At 41.2% G+C, this 26,080-nt stretch overlaps 1 protein-coding gene across 16 annotated transcripts in view; it reads left to right on the forward strand.

The window, feature by feature from the left end:
- Positions 1-2,581: 2,581 nt before the first annotated feature.
- The window catches only part of LOC133102872 (copine-1), a 37,822-nt gene continuing 14,323 nt past the window's right edge, over positions 2,582-26,080 (forward strand). For 2 of the 16 annotated variants that reach the window (XM_061207973.1, XM_061207980.1), the window contains exons 1-2: positions 2,597-2,755; positions 8,087-8,171. Coding sequence is in view for 6 of the 16 variants with exons in the window: in XM_061207969.1 (XP_061063952.1) it covers positions 10,838-13,660 (2,823 nt within the window). In the remaining 10 variants the exon portion in view is untranslated. Of the gene's footprint in view, positions 2,756-3,333; positions 3,429-8,086; positions 8,172-10,815; positions 14,173-26,080 lie in introns of those variants that run through there. The other 14 variants (XM_061207969.1, XM_061207970.1, XM_061207972.1 and 11 more) reach the window with 14 other exon arrangements.

Consider the following 26,080-nt stretch of genomic DNA (forward strand, 5'->3'; position numbering starts at 1 on the left):
CTGATATGTCCAATTTGGTTCTGTGTCAGGGACAGCCCCAGGTGGATGGGCATTGTCAGGGGTGCAGGCATGTGCTTCATCTGCCCAAGCCCACCCTAGGGACCAAATATGGGACTTTTCCTCTAGGGTACAACAGGTGGTCAAGACGACATAGATGTCCTGTCAGGTCAGATCGAAAGCCACCATGAGTTCCTCTGAATTCCTGAATAAAATTGGTGGGGTCCTGACTAAAAGATCCCAATTTAGTTTTGATTTGTGACAAGTCAGACATAGACAAGGGGACGTGAACTTGAATAGTGCCCTTTTCTCCATTGGCCACCTCATGGAGAGGCAAAAGATTTTCAGGGGGTTGAGGGTGTTCAGATATGAGGCACCTGAACGGGGGTGGGAAGGTGAGAGGGTGTCGGGATAGGGAGGAGGAGCGGTAGGAGGGGGAGCGGGTTAAGAGGAGTGCGTGGGAGACTAAAGGAGAGATGTTGGAGAATATCGGTGTCAGGCTTGGAGGGCAGAATTTGGAGAGGCATATGCGACAGGTTTGTTGTAATTTGGGGTTTTGTGACAGGGCCATGAAGGCTGGAATGTAGGGGACCTCAGAGTCCTTACCAAGTTTCGACAAAAGAGATCAAGCTGCAGGATGGTGTTATAGTTTAGGGACCTGTTGAGAGGCCAGACCTCCTGATCCGGAACCAAATGTTGGAGAGAGTTTGGAAATCAAATTTAGTCCAATTTTTTTTTTTTTGGCCACACTGTGCGGCTTGTGGGAGGCTTTTGGGATCTTTGTTCCCAGACCAGGGATTGAACCCGGGGCCACAGCAGTGAAAGTGCGAAGTACTAACCACTGGACTGCCAGGGAACTTCCAAGTCCAGTTTTTAAGAATACATCCCAAAGGTGAGTCAGCAAGAATAGAGGGTGTTAGACCCATATTGGACCTTAACCAGGCACAGCGTCTACCGAAAAGGCATCTCTAGAGACTTCCCGGTAGGGCAGTGGATAAGACTCTGTGCTCCCAATGCCGGGGACCCAGGTTCCAGCGGCAACTAAGGAGCCCAAGTGCTACCACTAAGGAGCCAGCGAGCCGCAACTAAGAAGCCTGCCTGCTGCAACTAAGACCCGGCACAACCAAATAAATAAATAAATAAATAATAACAAAACAAAACCAAACAAACAACAAAAGGCATCCCTAGAGGGAAACAGGCCTCTGCCCTGTCCGCGAGGGACCTGAGGTTGCGCTCTAGACTGGGGTATCCCCCGAATACAGGCCCTCTTAAGGCGCGCTCTGTCTGACAGAGGCCTCCTGACGCCCGGCCGATCACCCCAAGACCAGGAAGGGAAGCGGGTCTCGGGCCAACCCAGAGGGGGAAACTCACTGGTTTTGTGGCGACTCGTTTGAAGTACCTGGAGATGTTGGCGGATCAGGATGGACGGTCGTCAAGGGAGGATGGAAAGAGAAAGGGGATCTCACAGCGTGCCTGGATTCGCCCCAACGAGCTGCCGCTGCCGACTGCGCCAGCCGTTGGAAGTGAGGAGTCCCAAGGCTAGGGCCAAAGGACACTGCCACCCCATCGGGCAGGAATGGTCGCTCAGTATGGGACCGGGTTTTAGGTCTTCAGAAGAGTCGCCTCGGCCAGGACGCTTTAATCCCCGGTCTCCAGGGACCTCAGACCATAGGCAGTGTTGAAGAGGCGAAAAGACCGTTTCCAGAACGTACCCCTTAGGTCGACAGCGAGTCGGAGTCCCGTCCCGCAGGCCTTCACCTCCCGCCGAGAAGTAGCCCCGGCGGGGGACCTTCAATTGCCTGGAGTCAGTAGGCTGATCGCTACGTGGTGGAAGACGGATCGGAAAGGGCAGAGAGAGCACCCTACCCGCCACCAAAATGCCGCGGAGTGTGGCGATGGGGATGGCAACGCGGGCAGTAAAAGAATTTACTGAGCCAGGGACTTCCCTGGCAGTCCAGTGGTTAGGACTCCGCGCTTCCACTGCAGGGGGCAGGGGTTCGATCCCTGGTGGGGGAACTAAGACCCTGCATGCCGTGGTGCGGCAAAAAAAAAAAAAAAGGAAAAAAAAGGAATTTACTGAGCCAGAAGTGAGGGTACAAAGTAGTTGTGGCACACAGGCTTAGTTGCTCCTCAGCATGTGGGATCTTCCCGGACCAGGGATCGAACCCGTGTCCCCTGAATTGGCGGGCGGATTCTTAACCAATGCCCCACCAGGGAAGTCCTGGATTGAAATTTTTTAATGGGAAAAAAAGAATCAGATTTTGGTTCTTCTGTCAGGGCATCATCAGTAGAACTAGGCACCATTTTGTGGTCCATTTAATCCTCAATACAATTCTGCGAGGTAGGCAGTATTTCCCTCCTTTCGCAGAGGCTCGAAGAAGTGAAGCAATTGCACGGAGCCCAGCGCCAGATACTGTTCGGATCCCAACAGCGGCTTCACTCCCTTAAGGCGGAGCTACCAAGCAAAAGTCGCCGAGCTCCTCTGCCACAAACACGGGCAACTTCCGGGAGCTACCCGAGAACCTCCGCGCGCTTGCACCGCCCCACCCCGCCCCGTGACGTCAACCATTCCATCCCGCCCTTTCTGGAACGGGGAGCTGCTGAGCGGGCTGGCGGCCATCTTGTGAAGCGGCGAAAGAGGTGGTGGCTGCCCTGGGCTCCGGGAAGCCGTTCGGGCTGGGGCTACCGACCGCGGGGCGGAGGCACTCGCGCGGGGGGTAACTCGGGTCTGGGTTCGGGTGCCGCGCAGCTCTCCCCGGTAAGACTCCCGCAGCCCCAGAACGGGCGGGGCTGTGCGGGGCTCGAGCCGCCCCTTGGTGGCCCGGGGCGGGGCCTTCGGAGGCCTCGGAGCCCGCCGCAGCGAGCGCCCTACGCTGAAGGGTCGGGGCATGGCTGCGGGGGGCCTGGGGCGCCGCTTGTGCCTCTTGGTCCGGAGAGGTTGCAAGTAGGACACAAGAGAGGAGGAGCCTGCCTACGGAAGAGGGGACGAGGCCGTAGCGAGGACGCCCCCGTGGTCTGAGAGGGAGGAGGCCAGAACTGGGCGGCCCAGCGGCCTGCGAACGAACGGGAACTGCAGTGAAAACACAGTACATCCCGAATGAGCAAGATTCTCTATGCCCCCACGTGGGGCAGAGGTTATAACTGTGTCCCGAAGTGAGGAGATAATCGTAGTGAGGACACTCCCTCCACCGGAAGTGGAAAGGAGGCCCCGGTGGCCTACCAGAAAAAGGGGACTACAATCTGGACACACCTGGAGGGAGGGAGCTGTAGTCGGTGCTCTCCCGTGAGTGTAGGAAGGAAGTCGGAATTGGCCGCCTTCTTGGCCTGAAGGTGGAGGCGGTTGCAGTGAAAAGCTTCCAGAGCCCAGCGTTGGGGCGGGGCTTACCCTCCGGGGTGTCGTTAATTTGAGAAGTCGGCCCCGGTAGCGTGGGGTGAGTCCGCCTCCGGGCCTCTTGGTCCCCGAGTAGGGAGGGGGCTGGTAAGAGCATCACCTTTACGCGTCCCTTGGGAGAGAGCCTCCAGCATCGAAGAAGGAGGAGGTCCAATGGGACGTGGAGGCTGGGTGATTTTGATGGAGAGTGAACTGAGTTTCTCGTTTGAAGGCTGGAGGTGGTAGTTTGCGGCCACGTGAAGTGGGTGCGAGGGGCTTTGAGAATCTGCAGGTTAATGACGGGGATGGTCACTAGTGCAGGAGGCTTAGCTGGTAGATTGTAAGTGCATGGACTGTATGTGTGCTTCCAATGTGTGCTTTATAGTGAAAAATTTGAGCTCCGGTGAGGGTTACTTTAGGTTATTCAGCCCTGAACCTGCCGAGAGTTGTATACTGAAAATAGTAGGCTCCGTAAGAGAGGTTTCTGGACCCTAAAACCCTCCTTGACTCCGGATTCCCAGAGATGACCTAACGTAAATTGGGATAGTTCGCAGGAACCATTTTATATTATTCAAGACTGGGGTGATGCCAGTCAATATAAGCTACTAACAAAAATGATTGCAACTGAAGGTTTTGTTGAAGGAGAGACTTGTGACGAGTATTTCTTAGAGCTTCTTGCTTGAATGGTTGTAAATGATATAATTTTTGTAAAATGCAGTATTAGCAACATGAATTGCCTTGGAGTTTGTTATCTAGTTTACATTGTTAATGCATTTCAGAGCCTTTGCAGTTGAAAAAAAAAATCCTAGAAGTCTGGACGTATAGGCCGTTCCTGTTGGATTTTGTTTTTTAATTATAGAAATATACAAGACTGGTTGTATTTGTTTTTGAAATTTGGTAGTTTTGATAGCGTGGAGGATTCTGGATTTAGTGGAAGGAAATTGTGCTCAGGCATTTTCCAAGAATATTAAAACAATTGGGAAGAACTGTTACAGGTGGTTAAAAAAATTTATGGTAATTAATATTTGCAGAAAAATGTTTGGCGTGTTTATATAAAAGTTGAGGATGTGCTTAGTATTATTACTGGAAAAATAATGATGCAGGGAATGCATTTTTATATCATTTATATGCTTGATTATATATTGATTATTTTGTTTATGGATTGTGATGCATAATTTCAATTTTTCTTATGTTCATATCTGTTAGGTGAAAAATGTGAAGCTTTAGAAACCATCGTGGTAGTTACTTGGAACATACTGTTATGTGCTAATACCAGAAAACTTCAGGCTTCTTTCACTTTCTTTGACATACCAAATGACTTGATTTTTGCATGAGTTTGGGGGTTGTTGGTACAATTTGTAGATATGAAAGTTGATTTTGTGGGCCAGTGTGTTCCAGGTGCTGAAATCCACTGACAACGTTCATACTGTTTTTATTCCATTTCGTAGATAGTCACTCCATCATTTCAGTTGAATATTTTCTTCTGTAGATGAGGTAGGAAGAACTTCTGTCAGTAACCGTTGCACAAAAGATGTTTTTAGATATCCCTCCCTAAAATGCAGGGACTGTCATCCATTTCTGTAATCTTCTGCCTGGCCCATAAGTGCTTGATAAATATTTGTGAATAAGTGAATATTGTTAAGTGTTTTAGGTCAACTAAGAAAAATCACTCAGTCTTTAGTTTTGTCAGATTTTACTACCACCACACATATACATTTTGGTTTGCATAGAGTTTAGTTCATTAAGTTTAAAGCCTTAAAACCAGTAGTGAGGGTGAATGTGGTTGGCTAGAGTAGAAGAAATATTGTTTCTTTGAAGTTTAAAGCAAGTAAGATAATGAACATTTTTGTTGGCATTTGGGGGGATTGAAAAATAACTTAATATTGTAGTGTTTTTGGCAAGAGAATAAATATCTTATTTAGAAATGTCTTTTGATCTGCTGCCTTTGAGTACTGACTGGAGGTTAATGGGAAAGTTGAGTAACATGCTATCAAAGGTTTATATCTCCCTCAGTGTCAGAAGAATTGTTTTATTAAGAATGGTCCCAGAACCTGAAATGTGATCCATTTGGGGATGGGGACAAAATCAAGTTGATGAAGCTGTGTTTTTTTCCATAATGCATACCATAATGTGATTATGCTGCTTGTAGCATTGTGCCCATTATGATTGGTTCTCTGTTGCTCATCTCTGTGGTGAATATTTGAAGGGTGATTTTTGTTTCTTTTGAATCTGAAGAACTTAGGTCTGCTGTACCCTGGTTCTTGTTGATCAAAGACTTACTATTGAACAAAGTTAAAATTCACTTTTGGATGTTTATTACCAAATGAAGAGTGGAAATGGTCAAGTTCTGATTTTTGCCTTGGCTTCCTGGTAAAGAGGATTGTTGTCAGACATTTTATCCTGAAATTCCAAGTTTTTGGAATGGCTAGTATTTAAGAAAATCTGTCTTGTCATAATAATATGCTAAACTTTTGTAGTAGATATTTGTAATTGTGCATATATCTGGAATTTGTAAGAAAGCCACTGTGGCTTAATTCTCAAGATAAAGTGCAAAAGTATACTAAAGCTTCTTGTCTTAGATCTTCTGAAATACATCAATGGATTTAATGGCAAATCAAGCCCATTTTCTCTTTCCATTATGCTCTCTGAATAGGTAAAACATGTATTTTAGGTGTTTTGTTGCTTAGAATTGTTTCAGTCTTATCTTTCTAAAATTCACCAAAGTTTAAAGGTGACTGGAGTGAATTTTTAAAGGTCACTGGAGTGACTGGAGTGACTGGTATCCTACATTCAGTTGCTGGCTGACATTTAGAACACAGGAATAAGTAGGTTCCTGGAAAATAGTGATACTTCTATTAAATTATTGTGCCCCTTTCAAAGTGAGGTGTTGAAAACAAAAGTGTTTGAGTTCTCAATTTCTATTGGAAGGAAGAGCTATAACACAAAGAGTTGTGAAGTTCTGGCTGCTAGCCTGAGCTTTCTGTGTACTTTCCTTTGGCATGGGGTGAGATGTAGCTTCCCTTGTGCTGAAATAGAAAAGATTAACAAATTTATGCCTAGATTGATTTTGTACTTTAAATTGAATGAGTTGAACTAGGGATTTGCTGAATTCAGCTGGGCCTTTCAGCTTTTCTCCTTGTTTAGTAATTTCTGGCAACCCTGTAAACATTTTTGGGAGTAGACCTAGAATGTTCTCTTTGGGCTTAACTGGCTGACCCCGAACTTGTTCCTCTCCAGTGGACATATGGTACCGTCTTGGATCTGGAAGGAAAGGGACTGAGGAACCTGTTTCCCTTACCTTCAGTCCATGCGTCCTGGCCCCACACGAGACCTTTTGAATTGGAATCTTCAGTAGAAGTCATCACAAGTGCTTAACTAAAAAATTCCCTGATTCTGAGGCTCATAGAGTCAAACTTGTACATTTAGAAAAAAAAATATTGCAATAATTCATGCTCTTCCTTGTTGAGTGTAAACTTTATGTAAAGCAAGCTTTTTTCTGTTTAACGTTTCCCTTTGTGACCCGTTAGATAAACTACTAGATGTGGCTTGTTTTTAAATGAAGACTTAAAATTCTAGATTTAATTAAGATCGATTGTACAACATTTAAAAGATTAACACAATGCTCTGGGCTTCTGAAGGTGTTGCTTATGACATACAGCATAGCTTTTTGTGGCAAAACAATCTCCCTGTTCTTTAGTAATTTGAGTGGTTGTCTAGGTGATGTTTAGCTTGTTCTTTAGAAAAAGTTTGGAGTAATGCTAAAACGTTTGAATATGTCTTTCTGGTGATGAATATTAAGCTCAATGGTGGTATCTTGATCTTGAAAGATAGTTAAAAATAAGCATCATCATTCTAAGTAGGCGTCTATGGGTAATCTTATACCTAACAGTGACAGTTTTCTTCTACTCTTTTGAATATAGTTGTCTAATCATTTGGTCATATAAATTGCTTGTGAATTGTTCATAACTTCACTAGTTTGGGAGAAATTCCAGTGAAAGATGAGTGACCTGTTTTTACTTTGGAAGGACTCTTAATATGCCGGACATTTTTTTTTTTTTTTTAACAAGTTTCTTGGAACCATTTTGGTGTTAGAAGAAAAAGCACTCTTCCTTAATATATTGAACTCTTGTGGTTTTAACCAGGAATTAGTCCTTATAGGCCAGACCTTTCACTTCACTTATGTTTTTTTTGTTGTTCAATTGCTATTTTGGTGCAAAGGAAAATATGTTGAAAGAGTAATTGCAGTAATTTCCATGAATATCCTTGATTGATGACTTAATTTGTCCAGGAACTGTTGCTATGTGAACTTGTGCTTTTTCATCAAAAATTTGGTGGGAACCTGAGGAAATAGGTCGCCGTTGGACTTGTGTTATGGAATTTTCTGGACTGGTTTAATCATCAAGTGATTAAAGCAATTACCAGCTGTGAAGCTGATCTTTATGACTTTCAGTTTTTGATTGATTCTTTCTTGGGCTAATTTGTGACACATTCTTGATGTATGTAAATATATAATGCTTTGAGAGAAAGCAATTTGAAAGCAATACCAAATAATAAACGTGTGGGATTTTGGTACATGTCTTTTTTTTTTTTTTTCCTAATACATTGTAATGATGTACTCCGGTGGTTTCAGACTCGCCCTTTAATATACAGTTCAGTGTGGCCTGTGCGTGTTTTGTGTTTCCTGCATTGATTTTTGCCTCCATTTATTCTCTATTGCAGTCTAAAAGTTGGTTTTAATTGGTTGCCCACAGGATTGACTTGGCCTCTACTTCTTGTTAAGAAAATACATCTCTTGTTTTATCAGGTAAGAGATTTTGAATAGAGGGTTTATTTTTATACAAAATAAATTGAGATAGCTTATTAAATAACATGAAAATATGTGTAATAACTAAATTGTGGTTTTTTGTTTGTAATAAGCTTATTTGAGGGATGGGAGAGGGGTGGACTGGGTGTCTTGAACAGTTGTTGCTTCCTTTGGGAGTCAGTTTTCTATGGATGCATTTCTCCTGCTGAGTTCCTGATTATTAGGCAGTAAGTAGCTGTTTTTTTCCCTCAGTAGCATTCTAGACTAACTACAAATATGGGTGCTTGTTATTGGTACGGTTTTTTAATATTCCTTTGCGGAATAGGTATAGAAAATGGGTCATGTTTTAGAGTACAAATTGACTTTAGGTGGAACCTTAGTGATTGGAATCTAACTTCTTGTTAAATAACTAAGATAGGCTCAAGCAAGATAGGTTGAAATGACTCATCTGTCAAACAGGTACTTTGTAGCAGAATAGCAGATCTTACTTCACGTTTTTGAGAACCTAAAAACTTTTCCTGTTTAGATGACTTCATGAATAAATCTTGTGCACTGCTTTGGTTTATTCAGCCCTTTTGTAGATGGTAATCTGGGCAGACTTTCAATATCATGTTTTCACATGTACCTTGTACAGACTTTCACTAAATCCCTTCCCTCAGCTGCAGATGGTTTGAAGACTTAATTGTGTATGTCACTTTAGCCCTGTGCTTAATTCTTGGGACCATATCAAATTTCCATTTTATTGTCCTAATGCAAACTAACATCTCTCTCTCTCTCTTTCTCAAGTTTTGGGGATCTAGATTACCCATGATGTTTCCCCCAATTAGTGATTAAGTGATTTTTGAAGTTGAACGGAATGCTATCTCATCTTTGCGTACAGCCAATATTCTAGAGTTAGTAAAGAGTGAGAATTTGATTTAATGAATCGGAACCTTCTTGATGAACTTCTTAAAGATTGCTAAATAGTAAATAAGGGCAAAAGAGTCTGTTGGTGTGACGTTTTTAGTATTAATTTTTCTTGTTGACGCTTGCAGACCCAAAATGAAAAGCTTCCCCCTGCCCCTTCCCAAATTTCTAATGTTTTATATGGTCTCGTTTTCTGTTTGCCAGTCCATCTTTCTGGATTAAGTTTGAAGGTGGCTTTTGTTTTTGTGTATGTGTGTGTGAGAAAAGTGTAAAAGCCAAACAATATATTTCTCTTTTGTGTGCAGCAATTGTAATATTGAGATATAATTGCAGATTTTGTTGCCTTAAATTAGTATTCATGTAATATTTGACATTGAAAAACTGCTTTCATGGAGTTAACAGAATTCTTAGCGCTTGGAGCAGGAAACTTTGCTCTTCTAGTGTTCTCATTTGAGAAGTGATGAAACCAAAGCTCAAATAATTTATAATTTTCCTAAGATCACAGAGCCAGTTTAATATAGGTTTATATTTAAAAGTTGATTTTAAAAATGGCTTGGAAAACACCCTTTGTTGACCATATAAATTTCAAATTAATATTTTTTTCAGTCGCAAGAGTTTGTTTTGGATTACTTTATACATGGCTGCTTTTCCATTTACTCTTAGAAACCATATAAATTGAAATACTGAAATTTTATTTAAGTCTGGGAGAAACTTTTCTTTTTTGATTATATCAAAATGGACATTATCTACAGAGATTAGTGAGTACCCAGAAATTCCACAGGAGTTATGTTGGGTCACAACCACTGAATAAAGTTCATACACTAGTTCAAAAATAAACAATCCCTCTTTTTCATTATCAGCCCTCCCCTGTGGGATAAACAAGACTTTTTATTAAATGGAGGGCTTGAGAATGAGTCTTTGGACCTGGGTTTTAATTAAAATAGCCATGGTGAATGGCACTGTAACCAGGTTCTACTTTTTGGAGTGATGACTACAGGTAACTAATATTTTGGCTGTCTTACTCAGTATTTCTTCTGGATACTTAGTACGTATTAACCTTATATGTAATATGTAATTCCATATGTCATTTTCTTTAATAAATAAAGCTGTTTCTTTAATAAATAAAGTGGTTTCATCCTAGGATGAAATATGAAATCAGTTCTCATTTGAGACTTGAATCTGCTTTAGTGTTAAGTATTATTTGAAATTCATTATTATTCCCGCTTTGTTTCTGTTGTTTTGAGATTAAGCCATATAAAATGATACCAATAATTCTACAAAGTTGTCAAAAGTTTATAAGGAAGATGCTGAGCCAGTTTTAAATATTAACTTTGATTCATCCTTTGTATCTTTTCCCCTGTAGATTGTTAAACTTTGTTTCCTGATTTGACTTACACATTTCTTTTAAATCTTATTGAATAATTAGTGGTCTGAATGATGATATAATTGGTGATTTTCTTGTCCTATGGTGGTTTTTTTCCTGAAATTTTTGAGTCTTGGGGCTGAACTTCTAAGTGTTTTCAGAATTAATGCCTTTTGGATGTTGAAATTGGGTTTTACATTGTAAATGGCATATAACATTCAGTGTTTAGAATATCCAAATTTTAAAAATGACATTGCTTGTGATAGTTTGAGGGAATACTTGAGGGCCTAATACGGTAGATGGTCATTCTTGTAGCTGAAAACTTGGTGTGATAAACAGGAGTCTGACCTGGCCGTTGCCTTTTCTCATCTGCAGGTGTGTGTGGTTTCAGCGCAGCATGGCTGTGGTCATCCGTTTGCAAGGTCTCCCAATTGTGGCGGGGACCATGGACATTCGCCACTTCTTCTCTGGATTGACCATCCCTGATGGGGGCGTGCATATTGTAGGGGGTGAACTGGGTGAGGCTTTCATCGTTTTTGCCACTGATGAAGATGCAAGGCTTGGTATGATGCGCACAGGTGGTACAATTAAAGGGTCAAAAGTAACACTATTGTTGAGTAGTAAAACGGAAATGCAGAATATGATTGAACTGAGTCGTAGGCGTTTTGAAACTGCCAACTTAGATATACCACCAGCAAATGCTAGTAGATCAGGACCTCCACCTAGTTCAGGAATGAGTGGCAGGGTAAACTTGCCTACGACAGTACCCAACTTTAATAATCCCTCACCCAGTGTAGTTACTGCCGCCACTTCTGTTCATGAAAGCAACAAAAACGTACAGACATTTTCCACAGCCAGCATAGGAACGGCTCCTCCAAATATGGGGGCCTCCTTTGGGAGCCCAACGTTTAGCTCAACCATTCCGAGCACAGCCTCTCCAATGAACACAGTCCCACCTCCACCAATTCCTCCAATCCCAGCGATGCCGTCTTTGCCGCCAATGCCGTCCATTCCTCCAATACCAGTTCCTCCCCCGGTACCTACATTGCCTCCTGTGCCTCCTGTGCCCCCAATACCCCCAGTCCCTTCTGTGCCACCCATGACCCCACTGCCACCCATGTCAGGCATGCCACCCTTGAACCCGCCTCCTGTGGCACCTCTACCTGCTGGAATGAATGGCTCTGGAGCACCTATGAATCTGAACAATAACCTGAACCCTGTGTTTCTGGGTCCATTGAATCCTGTTAACCCTATCCAGATGAACTCTCAAAGCAGTGTGAAACCACTTCCCATCAACCCTGATGATCTGTATGTCAGTGTGCATGGAATGCCCTTTTCTGCAATGGAAAATGATGTCAGAGATTTTTTCCATGGGCTCCGTGTTGATGCAGTGCATTTGTTGAAAGATCATGTAGGTCGAAATAATGGGAATGGATTGGTTAAGTTTCTCTCCCCTCAAGATACATTTGAAGCTTTGAAGCGAAACAGAATGCTGATGATTCAACGCTATGTGGAAGTTAGTCCTGCCACAGAGAGACAGTGGGTAGCTGCTGGAGGCCATATCACTTTTAAGCAAAGTATAGGACCTTCTGGACAAACCCATCCCCCTCCTCAGGCACTTCCCAGGTCAAAATCGCCCAGTGGGCAGAAAAGGTCAAGGTCAAGATCACCACACGAGGCTGGTTTTTGTGTTTACTTGAAAGGGCTACCCTTTGAAGCAGAAAACAAACATGTCATTGATTTTTTTAAAAAGTTGGATATTGTGGAAGATAGTATTTATATTGCTTATGGACCCAATGGGAAAGCAACGGGTGAAGGCTTCGTAGAGTTCAGGAATGAGGCTGACTATAAGGCTGCTCTGTGTCGTCATAAACAATACATGGGCAATCGCTTTATTCAAGTTCATCCAATTACCAAGAAAGGTATGCTAGAAAAGATAGATATGATTCGAAAAAGATTGCAGAACTTCAGCTACGATCAGAGGGAAATGATGATAAATCCGGAGGGGGATGTCACCTCTGCCAAAGTCTGTGCGCATATAACAAATATTCCCTTCAGCATTACCAAGATGGATGTTCTCCAATTCCTAGAAGGAATCCCAGTGGATGAAAATGCTGTACATGTTCTTGTTGATAACAATGGGCAAGGTCTAGGACAGGCATTGGTTCAATTTAAAAATGAAGATGATGCACGTAAGTCTGAACGCTTACACCGTAAAAAACTTAATGGGAGAGAAGCTTTTGTTCATGTAGTTACTCTAGAAGATATGAGAGAGATTGAGAAAAATCCTCCTGCCCAAGGAAAAAAGGGGTTAAAGATGCCTGTGCCAGGTAATCCCGCAGTTCCAGGAATTCCCAGCGTGGGAATGCCCAGTGCGGGACTGCCCAATGCGGGAATGCCCAATGCGGGAATGCACAATGCGGGAATGCACAATGCAGGAATGCCCAATGCAGGAATACCTGCTGCAGGAATGCCCGGTGCCGGAATGCCCGGTGTGGGAATACCCAGTGCAGGAATGCCTAGTGCAGGAGGTGAAGAGCATGCCTTCTTGACTGTAGGATCTAAGGAGGCCAACAATGGGCCTCCATTTAACTTTCCTGGTAATTTTGGTGGGTCAAATGCCTTTGGACCACCACTCCCTCCTCCAGGATTAGGAGGGGCCTTTGGTGATGCTAGGCCTGGAATGCCTTCAGTTGGAAATAGTGGTTTGCCTGGTCTAGGACTGGATGTTCCAGGTTTTGGAGGTGGACCAAATAATTTAAGTGGACCAGGATTTGGAGGGGGCCCTCAGAATTTTGGAAATGGCCCTGGTAGCTTAGGTGGTCCCCCTGGCTTTGGAAGCGGCCCTCCTGGCCTTGGAAGTGCCCCTGGGCATTTGAGTGGGCCTCCAGCCTTTGGCCCTGGCCCTGGCCCTGGCCCTGGCCCAGGCCCAGTCCATGTTGGTGGTCCTCCTGGCTTTGGATCTAGTTCTGGAAAACCAGGACCAACAGTAATTAAAGTACAGAACATGCCCTTCACTGTGTCTATTGATGAGATTTTAGATTTCTTTTATGGCTATCAAGTGATCCCAGGCTCAGTGTGTTTAAAATACAATGAAAAAGGTATGCCCACAGGTGAAGCTATGGTGGCTTTCGAATCTCGGGATGAAGCCACAGCTGCTGTCATTGACTTAAATGACAGACCTATTGGCTCTAGGAAAGTAAAACTCGTATTAGGGTAGCTGTTCACATCAATTCTTCATAGGGTAGATATAGTCTTCATAGTGCTGTGATTAATGCATTCAGATTGTTTTCCTAGTGTTTCCAGGTTAGAGCCTGTGGATTGTTTCAATTGCATATAGATTGGTTTCCATAACATAGAGCATTGGTTGACTGTTTACAGAAGACTCACTACCAGGATAAACATTGCTGTATGTTACAGTAAAGCTGTCCGGAGAGAACACAAAAATGATTTTGGCATACTATTAGAGAAACCATTTGTAAAACTCAAATGACCACATAAAGCTTATCCAGGAGTCTAGATTGGTTTTGTTTTATACCATATGGGATGAAGAAAATAGAAATGTCAATAGAGCTCATTGAGGGTGCTCTTGCCAGCTGCTGAAAAATAGAAGCTGGCTACTCTTGGAATTTGGTTTAAAGCTGGACAGATTTGCTTTGTTATAGGGTCAAAGCTTTGTCTAAAGTCCTCATTTTCTTTTAAAATTGAATAAAATCTCTGTATACAGATTCACTGTATGTACCTTTATTGCTTCTTGAGGGTTCTTGCTGTATAGACAGTCCTTCTGAAGTTGCTGCTTTATTTGCCTAATTGACTCATTTGTAAATGAGCAGAATTGTTTTGTTGATGTTTTTCTAATATAAAACTCCACACTTGGTTTGTGCTATAACCTTGAACTTTGATTTCTAATGTCAGTCACACTTAAAACTGTGTGGAATAAGACGTTTGCCACAAAAATAAAATATGGAGTCCTCTACCTACCAGAGCCTTTTTGGTTTGACCGCCAAGTTTTAGTTTAGTCAGTTTAAAAATTGTTCATGTTGTTTGGATGGCATCGAAAACCAGAAACCACTTTTAATGGTCATTGTTTAAGATGCCTGATTTGAAGTCTTGCCCAAGATGGACTAATGTTCTGGCAATTTCCTTCTGTCCCAAATTTATGTGAAATTTTGACCTGTAACTAAACAAAAAGGGTCCATTCATAAGAAAGCATTATTATATACAGGTCTTTAAAATTGTAGTTGAAATTGTTAGCTTTGTTAGCAGTAGTGTTAACAGAATAAAAGATCCATAAGCTGGTCCATAGGTCAATATATATTTAATCCTGTTAATTGGAGGCTTTTTGGTCTAGTTGTTTGATCAGGAGCCTGGTTACAAAAATTCCTTATACAGAGTACAAGTGCAGCTGCCAGAGGGGAGAGAATTGAGGCTTCTTGCCCTTTCATACTCTGGCATTCAGGACTAAGGCAGAAGGACCACGTGGGTTCTGGTTGGTGAGTGTCCTTGTCACGAAAACATTTCCCTTACCACGTCCTGCTCACTGCCACAAAAGGCTCTACTTATAGTTACTTTTCTTCTTAGTTAAAATGCTCTAAAGACGTGTCACATTATATTATAAACATGGAATGGGAGATTGGTGAGATATCATGAAAAACAAATTTTGTCTTTTACATGGGCCTCTGTCTTGGTTTGAAACATCCCCAACATTTCCTACAAATCAATTTACTTACAAAGGGGTCAGCCTTTTAAAAGAAATATTTTCTATTTAAGAAAAATAGTGCCTTTTGGGTGTTGCAATTCAGTGGAACACTGAAATACAGCGTCGTGTAATTTAGAGTTAAGAGTGGCAACAGTTTCATTTGTGTGCTAAGATTTGGAAAGCTTTTTCATCACTACAATCTTAGAGGATTGACAGTACAGGATATTTTGTTTAGGGAAAGGATTATTTAGACTTTCAAAGAAGAAATGGCTGTGTTGTGGGTCTTTTGCTAATTCACGAATACAAATTTGCTTTGACAGATCACTAGATATTGCCTCCTCAACTAAAAAAGCAATATGATGTTTGTATATGCTGTTCAATTTAAGTTTTCTGTTAAGTAATCATTTCTCATTCCAAAGACAGAGTGCAAAAAACTTCAGCGCTGCTTGGGAGTCTTATTTCAACTGCAGATTATTTTCCCCATTGGAAAGCTGACTATTTTCATTTTAGAAAAATGGGTTGTTTGAAGATGAAAGTCTTTTTATCTTTTTTCCCAGTTTATTTTGGTTATGTGTTCGTACGTTCTTATTAAATATTTCATATACTTTATTGCAACTACTTTGTTATTTCTACGTTTTAGATTAATGCTGAAAAGGAAAACTTGATTTCATTGTTCATCAAATTAAATAAATTAAGAAAATAGTGGTTTGTGTAGAAATTGGAGAGAATTGTGTTTCATATTTGGTTGAATCACAACAGTGCTTCTCTTGTTGTGAAATGTAATTAAATGCTTTGCCCTCTGGTACTTGATTTTTGTGTATCTGAGACTTATTAACATAGTGCTAACTGCTAAGCATACTGTTCATCTTGTTCTGGGCATTGGAGTTTGACTTTTTAAAAAATTCTTGAAAATATGTTCTGTGCAACTATTCCTACCTCTCTTACCTGCAAATTTTCTCGTAAGAACTAGGTTTGGGGTGAAAATTTACATTATTTTCTCATTTGCTTTGTATGGTATGAAGGATTTGTAAAGCTTCGCTCAAAGTGGTGTGTATTTGTAAACACTATCATGATATTTTCAATCTTATGTGTAAATTTTATTGCCTGTTTTTGGTGACTCTGACATTAATAGAAGAGAAACTTTTCCATTAGGTTTAAACCTTCCCCCCCCACCCCCCATTTTTTTGTTTGCTTGGTTTTTGTTTTAGCTTAAAGGGTTAGAGAAATCTACAAAATGTATTTTATAAATAAGCAAACTTGTAAACTTTTCCTGAACTTTAGTGAAACAGTTCGTAAGCAAAATTTGGAGGTGTGTTCTGTGTTTCCACTGTAGTTTGGATGTATAATTATTAGTGGCTTTTTTTTTAATGCAACACTGTTAAGTGAAATGTAGTTTCTAGCTTTGTGCTCCAAGTTGTCAAAGCATTGATAGTGGAAATTCCATTAGGAAACTTTATTCAGAATTTCAGAGAGGTAACAGTGTAATTAGGTCAGTCTTAACCCACTGGATGAACATCTAGGACTGTGTATGGAAGTAAGCAAACATACATTTTGGGTGGAAATACCTTAGATAAAAATAAGGATGCACGAAAGCCTTAATCAAACTCAAAGTCCCTTTTATTGGATTCTGTCATTGTGTACAGGTGTGGGTCAAGTGTTTAAAAATAAATCCACTCATCAGTTGAAGAACACTTTAAAAATGAGTAAAGAAAATGTAAAATTGCTGCTAGTCAAATCTTCTGGAAAGAATTTCTGGCAGTGGTCACTTTTAAAAATTATTTCCCACTCTTGCAAACATTTAAATTGTTTTACTGGCAGTTCTGTAGTAGTTCAAACTTTAGAAACCAAACACAATAAAATAACTCATTGCCAATATGGCCACAGCAGTGCCAGCAAATACTGCCTTGGCTTCATTCGGCAGAGATTTTTGTTTATATAGATGAAGTCTTGAATACTGTTCAATAAACTTGTCACGAAATAAAACAGGCTGATGCTTTTAATGCTTTAACTGTACACGAGTACTCTACTGAGCTATACCATCAGGTATTTTGGGGTTTTTTAAAAACTCCTGAAAATATTTTGTGCCTTTGGAAAGGTGGCTTTGGTGATCTTGGAGGTAACAATTGTTGCTTATCCTTGTCTGCTAATGCTGAAGTGTGGAAAGAAGAGGATACCTGGAACTGCAGGGAGGAATCTTGACTCTAGGTCAGATCTGTGGTATCCGCCTTTTCAGACTTAACGTGAGTTTTGCTAGCAAGTCACTTTGTTATGTGGACTCAGAAAGAACTGGAAACCAGATGCTCCTTTTCACAAAAGGAGTTTTAAAGGGGGCTGTGAATTGTTTTTTAAAAACTGATTAGGAAATGGGAAAACAAATTTTCAGAATACATTGTCAGTTGCACATACCTCTAAAGCTTTGTTTTTCTTTTTTGTTATTTGTTTTTGCATTAGTATGTGAGGTATTTGAGGTGGGGAAGAGGGGAGAGGAATCAAAAATATTGCTGCTTTCCGACATTGATGCTCTGGTTTTGTCCCTTCCACATTGGTTCAACTTCTACTGAAAAAATTAGCAAATAAAAAGTTTCCGTAAACCCCGCAGAGTCTCTTTAAAAAAAAAAAAAAAAAATCTGGATTGGACTTGCAGAGAAATTAGTGCGCTGTTCCTTTTAACCAAAACTCTTGAAAAATGTTTGTAACTTTTATCTTTATCATGAACGTTTTAGCCTGTATTTGAGTTTGAATACCCAACTTGTTTTAGAGAGGTTTAGACTAGACACAATTAATTCCAGGTAGTTGCTGATCTGCTTTTAAAATTACGACAGTTTGACTAAGCATTTGAAAAATCACAGAGTGAAATCGGCTGCCTAAGGATATCCAGAATGGCGTTTACCATCTTAAAGGGGTGGACTGTGTGCTAATATGTCTCCGTTTCTTGCTCAGGAGCGATCACTCAACTTCTGTAATTCATTGTTGTCTGCTTTCCATTGTTTTACAGCAAGTAATAGTCTGTCAATTTTGTGCATCGCCACCGTTCTCCTTACCCCCCAAAAGTAGAGCTTTTACGGGATATGGTAGAATCCAAACTTATGGCTATCCTTTTTAATTAAAAAAATTGCTTGATATCAGTTTTGTCTTTTTAGCATGAAATCTTTAGATCACACTGACTTACTGTAAAATGTTCTGGAAAGAGTGTACTCTCGTGGTGGCACAGTTCTCTGATGCTGTAGTGACTTTTCTGGGAAAACTCTTCTGTTCAACAAATAAGCAAGCTCATCTCTTATTGGTGCCTGCTCATGTAAATCTTAATTCTTTACTGTGCTATTCCTTGGTGCCTTGAGCTATTTTGTGCCAGAGGATCTCACAAGCATCCTAGAGTATGGCTCCTTTTCTGGATCAACATAACTAGCAACAAGCAACTAAGGTGGCAACTGCTTTTCTACATATTGCTCTACTACTGAAGGGGCAAAAAGCCACCTGATGCAAACATTCCAGCCCCAGGGACAGAGGGCAGCACTCTAAAACTCTGAGGACAGAGAAGTAGTGCTCATTAACCATATTCCTTGAATTCTGTCAAGAGTCCCAGGAACCTCTCCCCAGCAAAAATGTTGACCATTAGGTCACAGAGACTAAGCAAACACCAGCTGTAGAGAAGTGGTTAAATAGCACAGCAGAGCATTGGAGTTGGCACCCTAGCTGTTCCGGACATCTGGACTCTGATTTCAGTGACTTAATAGTTTCATGTCATTTTTCCTAGTCAACTGATGGCCTGCCATTTCATGTTGAGAGAAGGAGGAGGTGACTGGGGAAAATAGAGCTATGACCGGCAAGAGAACATAATTAAATATGGACAGAGTTAAAGATGTTGAATAAGCATAACACATCCCAATATTACAATATAGCAAGCTATGCTGTGTTCAAACAGACTGCTCCTTGGTGTTTGATTCCCTCTCTATTTTGATGCTCTCAGTTTTCCCCTTTTACCTGCTTGTATAGTAAGCCTGCTGGTAACCAGCACTATGAGTTTTACTTAGACTGAAGCCTCCTCACTGCTGTCTCTGTAGCCCTAACCTCCTAATTGGGGTGGGGGGTGGGTGTGAGTTCACTCACAGCTCTTGATTAGTGAAATAAGATTCGTCACTTATGCATTTGTGCTACACATCAAATGTAACAACCACATTGTACTGCAAATCATTTGTTAGTCCTCAAAGAGTGGGAAAGTCTTAAGGGTAAAGAAGTACAGCTACTTAAGGGGTCTTAAATTGTACTAACAGGTGCTGTTGCTAATTTCCTCATTTTTCTTTTGTTCCACACTTCCCCACATGTTGGGTTGCAGTACAGAAAGTGTCCTGTCCTTTATACATAACTCCTTTCTGTGGTGTGGGCCCAGCAGGATCCCTTGGCTATAAATCTGGCTTAAGTGGTGGAAAGACAAATGCACCTCTTACTGAAGTAGATAATGCTAATTACCTTTGCTTCTGTGACCACTGAATTGACAGGTTGGAATCGGAAACATCTGTTGCCTCCAAACTTTTAAGAGAACTTCACATGGTTATACAGCTTAGCCATAGCTGTAACCCATGCTAATTAAATGTTTTGAGCGGTGTTGTGCACCTAGCACTTAACACATTGTGTTGGAAAAGGAAGTAAAAAAAAAATGCCTGTTCTTCAAGACTTTAAAGTCCTAAATGATACAAGTAAGTGCTCAGTTGTACTTATACATGTTCAGGGTATACTTATGACCCACAGGAACCAGATAAAGGGTTTCCTGGCCAGCTGATGAATGGTCAGACAGAAATAAGTGTAATGGAATCCTTAGGTGTAAGCTGAGGGAAGGTGCGATCTCTAACCAGGGTTCTTGGGGACACAATACTGTTAGTTTAGTAAAATGAAATGATTGTGTGAGGGAGCACAGTGGCAGTATCTAAAGTTGTGCCTGTCCTGAAAGCTCTTAAAGTTGTCCCATAACAGCATAACTTGAGGTTCTGGCAGCCTAACTGGTATGACTGAGCTGAATGGTCTACAGAGCAGGTAGGCAGGCAAGGCAAAGAGTTCTAGGGATGTCCTGGCCTAGCAGAGGGATAGAACCTTTTATCTTGTTAATAATCTTTTGACCAGCTGCCAGATAACAAATGCTCTAATACGTTCATAAACAACTCAGAATTAAGTGAATTTCCCCATCAATTTAACCACGTATATGCATAGTTGTCTACCTGAAATTCATTCCTTTGTGGTTTTAGATCAATTTGATAACAGAGTTTTAGCTTTTCTGTATGAAATGTCCACCTTTTGGTTCTTGTTCTTCTAGGCCAACACTGTCCAATAGAATTTTCTCCAATGGAAATGTTCTCATGTGCACTAATATGGTAATTAAATTTGAATAGCTATGTGTGGCTAGTGGCTACTGTATTGAACAGCACAACTGTAGATTCACAATGCAGCAGCAGATTTCCTCTCCCAGGTCTGATCTTTGGAGATCTTGTTAGGCAGCACTATCCAATAGAAATAAGAATCACTTGACGTCATTTAAAATTTTCTAGTAGCCACATTTATAAAAGGTTAAAAGGAACAAATGAAATTTAAGAATACACTTAATACAACATTGTAAAGCAACTACACTCCAATAAAAATTAAAATATATATATATTTAATTTAACCCAGTAGATCTTAAATGTTACAGTTTCAGCTTATACTCAATATAAGATTATTGAGCTATTTTACATTTTTTTTTTGTACTAAGTTTTCAAAATTCAGTGTATATTTTACAGCACATTGTGATTCGAACTAAGCATTATTTCAAGTGCTCAGTAGCTGCATGTGGTTAGGGGCTACTCTTTTGGACAGCACAGATTTAGAATATTAGAAAAGTTATTCCCTGCCATTTCTCTCCTAGTTCTGCTGCCTCTTTCAGCTGTTTCTTCACTTTTGGGTATTCAAATTTTGTTGCATTCCTCCTAACCTTTACCCCTTCTGTTGTGTTTGCAGGTTGGTTTTGTTTTGTTTTTGAGAGCTTGCCTCAGTTACCTTTCTTATGGGCAACACTGGAGGTTAACTAGGTGACAGTTTTATATTGTAAAATTACTAATCCTGCACTAGAAGCAGCCACAGAACTAGAATCTCTCCCCTCCACCCTGTACCCCATCCACAGTGGCAAGTGGGCAAATCATTGTGTGTCTGTAACGTAGTGTCTTTATTTTTGAAATCCTCTGTCTTTAATTTCTCAACTTCCCTAACAATGAATTCTGAAGATCAGCCCATCTTAAGATCTCCCAGGTATCCCAAGTAAATTTATTCCAGTGAGGGGGCTTGCATTATCAGCAGTAGGTTGGTTTCTTTTCCAGGGGCTCTGGTCTGCTGCTTTTGTTCATTAACTCAACACCTTTTGTGCCATTGGTCACACTGCACACTGGAGATGCACAAGTTCTTGTTGATGCCCTTGCCCTGGAGATGGTAAGGAAGGTGGTCCAGTACTGTTGTCTTAGACACTCTGCAGGCAATAGAGAGGCAGGTGTCTCATTTAAAGAACATAGATTAAATATATAGATTCCACCAGGGCAGGATGAGGGCAAAGGTGGCTGCCCAGTAGGTGTTCTTTGAAAATTTTGGTATAGTCACATTTTCTACTTTATTTGCTGTATTTGTGCTTGTTATTTGAAGTTTATTCCTTTGATTCCTTTGCCTTGGCAGACAAGTAGGGAGAATGTGTGGTGGGTGCAGAATTATTTTTGATCTGTGTGCAAGATTAGTGTAGATCAGGGGAAGAGGCCACATGAGCCTCACTGCTCTTTTAGTGGCCAAGTGGACTTCAGATTGAACTGGATTACAAGGTGTGAGCTGTTGGTAAAATGGATGGAAATCACATCCTTAGGGAAGCGAGTTGTGGTTCATCCAAGTTACTGTGTGTCTCAGGGCTAGTTATTTCCTTTCTCTGTCTTCAGTTGTAATAATGGGATTAATTAACAAAATGGGGTTAAATTAGATAATCTCATTATATTCAGTTTTAAATTTCTGTGATTCTGTGAACCCAGCTATTTCATTTCTTTCTGGAAATCTGTAGTTAATTTGAACCTTAAAAGAGAGGCCAATGGAACTAAAAGTTTTGGTCTGGCTACTGCTCGTGATAGCAGTTCCACACTTAAGCTTGAGAATTTCATTAGGAGAGAAAAGAGGGAAGGGTCTTCATTTCCCTTTTTGGAGGCTGTTCCTTTCCTGCCATTTAGGTCCTCTGGAGCAGGTAGACCGAGGCATTCCTGCTGGGTGTCTTGTCAGCCAACAAGTAGATGATGATACCATACAGTAAAAGGATCCGTTTATGAGCACTGAAGAGAGGAGCAGCTAACACATGTACGGCACTTATACTGGGTCAGGCAGGGGGCACTTTCCATGGTTAGCCCCATTTAATTCTCAAAATAACCCTCTAAAGTTGGCATTATTATTATCCCCACTTTACAGATGGAGAAATCCAGGCAAAGAGAAGCAAAATAACTTGCCCAAAGTCTCATTGATAAGGGGTGAACAGAGATTATTCAATCATCATCTGTCTGCATGACTCCAGAGGCAGAGCCCCTCCTTTCCTCAGTTGTTTCCTTCCTCTCCCTGACTTTTGCGGGGGAGATATGGGAGGCCAGTGGCAGCACTTTTCTGTCATGGGTCCCGAGCTGGCTGGGGAAGGGGCTCCAGCCTTGTGCCGATGCTCCAAATGCTTATTTTGAAGTAAGAAGGTGGTGGCTTTGTTTAAGCACATTCAAAGTCATGAGGGGAAAAATGTCCACTCAGATACAGTTCTATCTTGGTGGAAGGCCATGTGTTCCTTCTTGGTTTGCTTCCTTTCCCATATCTGATTCTCCCCTCAAGCTAGCTTCCCTTTGGAGAGTTGGACACAGGTTGGATTTGTCCATTTTTGGATAAGTCTTTTTGGGACGTTGGAGTTGGATCAGTGGCTTCCAAACTTTTTTGACCATTGTAGAATACAGCAGGATGGGAAACCCTGTGACCATTTACTATACCGTTATTTTCCCACTTTTCACTTTTTGTGTGAACGTGCACATTTTAAGCTTTCTAATATTGCCAAATGCTGCATGGCAGCCAGACTTCGTAGTATTATATGGATCTAAATCAAATTATTGCTTAAGATTTTCGCTTATAAACACAATTTTAGTAGCTCTTAGTCAGATGTATGAATAAAGAATGTGTAATTTTGTAGTAAGGATTTGCATATTTGATTCAGTTCGTGACCTAAGAGGACTGTCCTTGAGGCTGCTGATTTAAATTTGGGGAATTCCTGAGTTACAGAGGGAGAGGCAGGGGTAGAAATACTTCGCCTACCTTCATCATGTCCCTTGAGGCAGAGAGGGAAAAGAAGAGTGGTGGTGATGGGCGTAGTTTGTCTTTTTCAATCTTATGAGAAAAGAGTACTCCATTGGGTGGTGTTCTCCCCATTGGGAGCTTATGGAGAATTTCCTGATGGGTTTTCAAGATTTGATTCAGCATCTCAGCTGCTCCAGTGTGCCAAGGTAGGCAACAGGAGTGAGAGCGTGGCTTTGGTTTGTGAATGAGTGATCCTGCCGTACAGATGGGTGCTCTGTTCCTCCTCACAGCCTGGAAATGGGGTTGAATTCTGGTGCCTTGCCTTGTTAGGCTTTTGGGAATGGAGGAAGGCAGTGAAACTCCTGAGCATGAAGGACTGAAGAGTTTCAGCTCAGTTGGCACTGAATTGGATCCAACTAGATCCAGGAGGAAAGATCTGTTCTTGGATTTATGAAGAGCCAAGATAGAATCTCCCGAGGCAGGAGAGGGGAAGCCAAAGAAAATGAAGGGTGAGTTACTGCCTATTGGCAGAGAGTGAGATTCCCTATCAACAGTCGTGTGCTAGTAAACTGGCTAGCTGGGCGAAGGGAAGCCCTGATTTTTAGCATTTGCCCAATTTCTGTGGTTTAAAACTTAACAAGGCCACCTGCTTACGAAATTCCTTTACAATTCTCTCTTGCAAACTGTACAAGCCTGGTCCGGCACTCTGCTGCAAGCCTCCCTCGGGTGTTTTGAATTCCCATTATGTGCTCAGGTCTGTGCTGTGTGACATAGGAGATACTGAAGCAGCGTCTTTTCTAAAGAAGCTTGTTATTTCATTGACAGGAGCTGGAAACATTGACAGGGTACAATTGTGGTGTGGCTTGAGTATAGCAGTCCAGAATGAGAAGTTGTTGAGTGCTGGAAAGATCATGAAAAGGGGAGCATATGAGAGCTAGGCTTGAAGGATAATAATAGCTAACACTTACTGGTAATAATAGTATCAGACTCTGTACTAAGCATCTTGCATACATTATTTATGTCAATCCTTAGAAATAGATAATATCCCCTACTTTACACCTGAGTAAAAATTTTGCCCAAATTACAGAGATAGGACATCATTCTGGTGGGTGTGTAATAGTATCTCGTGGCTAGAAAGGAGTAAAGCCAGTACTTGGAGCCTGGTTACTTCACTGCAGAACTCATACTCTTGCCCACTATATCAGATTGCTATTAAATATAAGAAGGGAGGTTCTTTCAGTAGAGAAGGGTGTTAACTACAGTCCAAAGTCTTAAGACTAGGTGGGAGTCAGAATAAGAGTTCTGGTCCTCATTTTACTTAACGATGTATGTCTCCTTAGCCAAATCACTTCTTCCCTCTGTGCCTTGAATTGAGGAACTTGGATAAGATGATCACTCAGTTCCTTTTAATTTCTGACATTTTGTGAATTTTAAGTTATAAAAATGAGAGTGTGTATAGCTTCTTTAAGGAATACTGGAGAAAGTGCCCTGCCAGGGTACGAGGCTTGGGAAGCACTAAGGTTGGCTGGCGATGGGGGTAAGCAGAGGAAAGCGGTTTACAAGGGCTAGTGAAGGGAATGAGACTCCAAGTGGTAGAAAGCAAAAGCAGGAAAGGTTGGTGCTGAATACTCAGTTGTTTCCATTTGCAGTTTCCCAAATGGAAAGGTGTGGATTGTGGGTGCAAACAGAGATAACAAGCTAGTCTTTTGTATTGAATGTTCCTGGAAAGCTCACTTCTCCCTTGATGGCTTCCGCAGCAGGCCAGGGCTAGATTTGGGTTATTTCTGAGAATCCTTGGATTATCACTCCTTTCTTTTAGCATTAATTCAGCAGTTATTTATAAAGCACCTGCTATGTATGAGTCACTGGAATGGAAATAAGACAGATCTGGTCCATCCCCTATTGAATTTATATAATCTGGTAGGGGAAATAGATAATAAGCAAGTAAGGTACATTTTGATAGGTTTATGAGAAGCTGGGTTTTGTTGTTTTGGAGTCAGGGAAGATCTCTGACTTCAACACAGAAAAGAGATCAGAAGGGACTGAGAGTGGAAATGGGGAGACCAGAAGGAGACTATTACAGACATCCAGGCAAGATACGCTGATTCAGAAGAGAGTGCACAAAGACCTGGCGAGTATTAGCCAGATCTCTCTTACAAAAATAAATGAAAAAAATTTCTGAGACTCCTTTTATTGAGTCACTTAAATGTAATATTTAATAAACTTTTGTAAAGCTCCAGTCCTATAAAGGATGCTGAAAATCCCATGAGATTAATGACACTAGATGAAAGGTAAATGAGGCTGGTGTAAAGTATGTAGCTGTTAAAGGGATAGGGGACAGAAGAGTGACATGAACTAGTTTTAATTACAGAAGATTTCCAAACAGGTAGGTTTGGAGGTAAATTTTAAAGGAGATAAATAGGATTTAGGAGATATTAATAATCCCATGCATTAGATGATTTAAAGGGAATATGACTCAAAGGATAGAAAACTGCACATTATAAAGATTTGCTTATAAGAGTCACTAATTCCAATGAGAAAATAAAAGTCAGATTTGTGAAAAAACAAAACTGTAGTTATCCAGGAAGCTCTGACCTCTCAGAATGAAATCTAGCCCCATGTGCTTCTGAGGCATAT

Source organism: Eubalaena glacialis, chromosome 13, assembly GCF_028564815.1.
Source record: "Eubalaena glacialis isolate mEubGla1 chromosome 13, mEubGla1.1.hap2.+ XY, whole genome shotgun sequence".
In the NCBI taxonomy this organism is placed as follows: Eukaryota; Metazoa; Chordata; class Mammalia; order Artiodactyla; family Balaenidae; genus Eubalaena; species Eubalaena glacialis.